General features: G+C 35.5%; 1 protein-coding gene across 1 annotated transcript; it reads right to left on the bottom strand.

The window, feature by feature from the left end:
* Positions 1–506: 506 nt before the first annotated feature.
* LOC105306240 (olfactory receptor 51A7-like) lies at positions 507–1,442 on the bottom strand. The gene has a single exon (XM_011381140.1). The coding sequence runs from the start codon at positions 1,440–1,442 to the stop codon at positions 507–509; it is 936 nt and encodes a 311-aa protein (XP_011379442.1).
* Positions 1,443–5,493: the final 4,051 nt, after the last annotated feature.

Genomic DNA, 5,493 nt, shown 5'->3' with positions numbered 1-5,493 from the left:
AAGACAAATTCTAAAAGGAGGATAAGTACTCTTCCATGTTTCTTTCATAACAATCTCCTTGCTTTTCCTTGTGCTTAAACAAGACATGAACTGTTTTTCAGAATAGCTTCTTTGGCTTAAAATTTACAGCTACCCTTTACTAATTTTGCCAATAGATTTTCTATCATTCCAGATGTTCTGTGTGCTTGTAATTTATCATCATATTCTGACTTCTCAAACGCATGACATTTACTTCCATGTGTATTTATCCTGGTACTGTAAATAATGTAACTAAAATTGTATGTTAGTGTACTAATTTGTGATTTTAATAATATTGTAAACTATCCTATACACACCTGTCAATGCCCATGTCAGTCCCAAGTTCACAAACCTCAGTGCCCAGCACATACGCTCTATTGGTTATGAGAATGATTAATAAACATAAGAATAAATCATCCATAATCCTTAGAAAGAAATTATTTTATTCTCTGATCCTGGCTGACCCTGCCTCACTTTTCCCCATACCTTTATTTTAGACCTAATTTCCCAAAAACCTTCTCACGAATTTGCCGTGTCTTCACACAGTATACAATGGGATTCATCAAAGGTGGCACTATCAAGAAAATGTCAGCACAGATGATTACAGCACTTGGGGAATTGTAATTGCCAAAGCGGTGCATTAAGGCTAAAGCAGCGATGGGTATATAGAAGATGAGCACAGCACAGATGTGGGAGACACAGGTGTTGAGGGCCTTGAGCCGTTCCTTATGAGATCCAATTTCCATCACAGTCTTCAGAATGAACACATAGGACACAGCAATGAACACACTGTCTGACATCATACAGAGAGCAACAAAGAAACCATAGAAAAAGTCAGCTGTGTTCTCAGAACAGGCCAGGTTCATGACATCCTGATGCAGACAATAGGAGTGAGAAAGTAGGCTTTTCTTACAATATATTAATGTTTTGAGAGTGAAAGGAAATGGGAGCATTAAGAGCATGCTTTTAATGGAAAACACCAGGCACATCTTAGCAACTCTGGCATTGGTGAGAATAGAGTTGTATCTCAGAGGGCTGCGTATGGCCAAAAAGCGGTCAAAAGACATGATCAGGAGCACAGAGGACTCCATATCTGTGAATCCGTGGATAAAGAATTCTTGAGCAAAGCAAGCGTTTGGGGAAATTCCGGTATTATTGAAAACAAAGACGCTCAGCACAGTGGGGAGGGATGAGAAGGACAGGCCCAGGTCAGAGATAGCCAACATGGAAAGGAAATAGTACATGGGTGCATGGAGTGAGGGTTCTGTCCTGATCACAAAGAGGATGGTGCAATTGCTGAAAATGGCCACCAAGTACATGAGGCAGATAAAAATAGAGATCCATTCATGAACATGCTCCAGTCCTGGGATTCCAATCAGGAAGAAGGTGGAGATCTCAATTTTAGAGGAATTGACAGTGTACATGATGAATCAGTTGAAAAGTATTCCCAGATCTGAAATGACACTTTCAACATAGGTCTATTATGCTTATCTCACTCCTTTCAGCACTTTTGTTTGAGACATAAGCAAAGAAAACACAATTTTGAGACTTCTCACATTAAGGAATAAAATAATGAGGTTTTTCTTCTAAACAGACAATTGCTAATAGAGTCAAATAAAGTTAATTGAAAAAGAGAACCAGAAATACAGGTATTATTTTGATCAATTACACTTCTCCATGAGGTCCTCAGAAAAAAATATCCATGTAAAAAGCAGTGACTTGCAAATAATTTTCTTTTGCTATTAGGCTTTGCCCCTCCCTACCCCCATGCCAATGAAAAAATACAATCAGGCAGAACTGCAGGGTAACTCTGTTTGCTTTGTCCAGAGTGAGCCTAGAATTAAAAAAAAAAAAAAAAAGAGGAAACTACAGGAATTAGATTTTAAGAGAACCAATAATAAAAGTTTTTTCCAATTTTTAGAGTTTTTTGCTCTAAACAATTTTCAGACCAGGCCTGGAACTTCTGAAGGTGATTTTACTCACAAGCTCGCCATAGGAAGCAGTATAAAGAAAGGACAGAAAATAGGTCATATGTACTTGTTAACTCTCTCTTATAATATAGTGAAAAATCCCATGTGTTTGTATGGAAGCAGATAGAATGACCTTAAAAATGACTAATCTACTTTGGGTGTTGAACACACAATACAATATACATATGACGAATTATTGAATAGTAGACTTGAAACATAATTTTATTAACCAATGTCGCCTTAATAAATTTAATTTAAAAAAATGACTAATCCACAGCAGTGATCTCTATCCTTGAGCATGGGATGAGAGGAGGGATTCTTGGGCTTTCTCTATAGTTCAGCATAGACTATCATAGATATAAAGTGGCTTAGTCAACTGGACTATACTATAGGCCAGACATAGTATGTTGGTGATGTGGGAGATTGGTATTATTTGAATCTACTATTTTTTTCTGACACTATGAGATAAATAGATGTTCTACAACTACAGAGTTTTGTTCACAGACAACTGAGTTAACTATGCACCTTTGAGAGTCTTCTCTTTATGGAAATAAGTCATCAAGGACAATGAGGTTCCAAGATAAACAAAGTATATCAGTTTCTACCTCTTGCCCAGAAAAAGTGAGGGTTTAATTGAGAGGCTCAGGCTTCATCAGAGGATTCTTGACAACAGAATTAGGAATTAGAAATGCAAGCTTTTCAACTAGTTCATCCTCATCTTCCAGAAAGGAACACTAATGACTTGTCATTAAGGACCAGCCCTTTTCTAGGAACCTGAGCTGCCTTTCTAAAAAGATATAGCTGTGGTTACATCAAGATCTGGGTACTGGCCACACTCTCACCTCTAAAATCTCTGGTGTGAAAATATGCAGAGGTCCTTTAAGACAGTGTTATTAGCTCTTTGGAAAAATTAGGTCAACTCAGGAGCAACTTGCTCCTTGAAGTCTTCCCTTCTTATCACTCCAAAAAGTCTACGTGCTTCTACCATAATTTGTATTCTAACTTTATTACAATACTACAATGGTCCTGCAACTTGCTGTTCACTTGTCTGCCTTCCACAGTGGCCAATGAATTCATTAAGATCACACTTTGTGTCTTAATGTTAATGTTCTTGATATTATCAGCACCAAGCACAGTTCCCAACAAATAGCACATATTCTATCACTATTAATTGAATCTGATTTCCATTCTGAGACCCAATTCCAACCTGTGCATGTGGAGGGCTTCCCACACAAAACCAAGCAATTGTCCCAAAATTATTCAACTCAATTCTGATGCTATCTACATTGAGATAGCATCATACCTCACAAGTTAAGCGTTCAGTCCTACAAGTCTGTCCTCTTCACCAGTTTCAGAAGTCAGTCACAAATCCAGGTTGTCAACTGTGCTTCTGACAAACTGGCTACAAACTAGAGGATTCCACAACCTTCTCCTTGGACTTCAGATGCCAGTTGTAAGTCCAGGTCGTTATCTATACTTATAACCAACTGGCTATAAATCAGAAGTTCCTATGCCTCCCTCCTTGGGTTTGATTAATTTGCTAGGGTGGCTCACAAAACTAAGGAAACCCATTTACTCACTAGATTATCAATTAATTATGAAAGGGTATAACTCAGGAACAGCCAGATAAAAGAGATGCAGAGTCAAGGTATGTGACAAGGGCCTGGAGCCTCCATGGTTCTCTGAATGCACCATTTTCCCCCAATTTCCATGTGCTTATCTCTATGCATTCACTAACCTGGAAACTCTCCAAACCCCATTCTTTTGGGTTTTTATAGAAGCTTCTTTAATAGGCATGATTGATTGAATAATTGGCCATTGGCAATAGATTCAACCTGCAGCACCTCCCCTTCCCAGAGGTCAGGAGGGTAAGACTGAAAGTTTCAACCCTCTAATGACATGCTTGGTTCTGGCAACCAGTCTCTAGTCTTAAGTGGGACCCAAAAGTCACCTCATTAACATGACACCTTTACTGATTTAATCACATAGGAAATTCCAAAGGAGTTTGGTGCCAGGAACTGGGATGAAGACCAAATATATATTTCTTATTATAAGTCACAATATCATAATAACAAATTCCTTTAACTCACAAAGCATTTAATATCCTCTAAATATCCTCTTAAAGTCAATCTTTATTCAGCATAGATATAACACTCTGACTTTGGGAACATAGAGTTCTGCTCATTTCTTGTCTCTCTTCTTAATTCTCCTGGTGTTTTTCTCAACTTCATTCTATATGCCATTTTCAAAGTCAGTGTTAATCCCCCAGCCCACTTACAAAATTTGTCTATGTAATATACAGATTATATAAACTTTTGTTTAAAAGTTTAATTATCAACATGAAGGTAGCAAAATCATAAATAGGAAAGTTTTTCTTATATATCTAATCTCTCACTCCTTTGGTATTTTCCTTCATGTTTATAATAAAATCTATAATTCTTAATATAGCTGATTAGGCCTAATAAAATAAGACCTCTAGAAACCTCTCTCATGTGCTACAACCACACTCCACTCCGTTTTGCTCAAATATCTCAACAGTCTTCCCATCTCAGGACTATTATAATTTATATTTCCTAGGCACTAACTACTCTTTCTCAAAATCACATCCCCAGAAAGGCCTTCTCTGAACACTCTAGCTGCCTCAGTCACACTCTATTCTTTTGCTCTTGTTTCTTTTAAATAGTTTTTTTTTTCTAGTCTTTACCATAAGAAGACAAATTCAATTACAGAACTAATTTTACTTTGTTTACCTCTGGCATAAAGTAAACCTTCAATAAATATTTATTTGATAAAATAGATAAATGAATAAATAATCTTTATTAAGACACTATTAGTATATTTATTGATTTAACAAAATATTTTCTGTATTTAAAAAATATATATCTAAAGGAGATGTGAGATCTATATCTATATCTATATCTATCTATATCTATATCTATATAATGGAATATTACACAACAATAAAAAAGAATGAAATCTTGCCACTTTTGACACCATGGAAGGATTTAGAGGGTATTATGCTAAGTGAAATAAGTCCGGGAAAGAAAGACAAAAGTACTCTATGGTTTCACTTATATGTGAAAACAAAACAAAACAAAAATAAACAAAAAAATAAAACAAAAACAGTCTCAAAGAAACAGAGGCCAAAGGGTTGATTATTAGAAGAGGGAAGGTAGGAAATGAGAGGAAAGGGGAAGGGGAATATAGACAATAATATTGTAATAAGTTTACATGGTGACAGATGTTTACTAGAATTAATGGAGTGACCACATTATAAGGTATAAAAATATCTAACCATTATAATGTATACCTGAAACTGATATAACCAATATAATATTGTATACCAACTATATTGAAATAAAAGAATTAAAAAAGAATAAAAATACAACTTATTAAAAGATATTGGGGTTAGCATTAGTTTAAAAGAATGTTCTTTATAAAATAGTGAAATAATTCAATTTGAGTGCAATAAATAAAATACATAAAATAAAAAAATACTCTTATC

The sequence above is a fragment of the Pteropus vampyrus genome, unplaced genomic scaffold (assembly GCF_000151845.1).
Source record: "Pteropus vampyrus isolate Shadow unplaced genomic scaffold, Pvam_2.0 Scaffold431, whole genome shotgun sequence".
In the NCBI taxonomy this organism is placed as follows: Eukaryota; Metazoa; Chordata; class Mammalia; order Chiroptera; family Pteropodidae; genus Pteropus; species Pteropus vampyrus.
The sequence above is the reverse complement of the archived record's forward strand: the minus strand, read 5'-3'. Positions and strand labels throughout refer to the sequence as shown.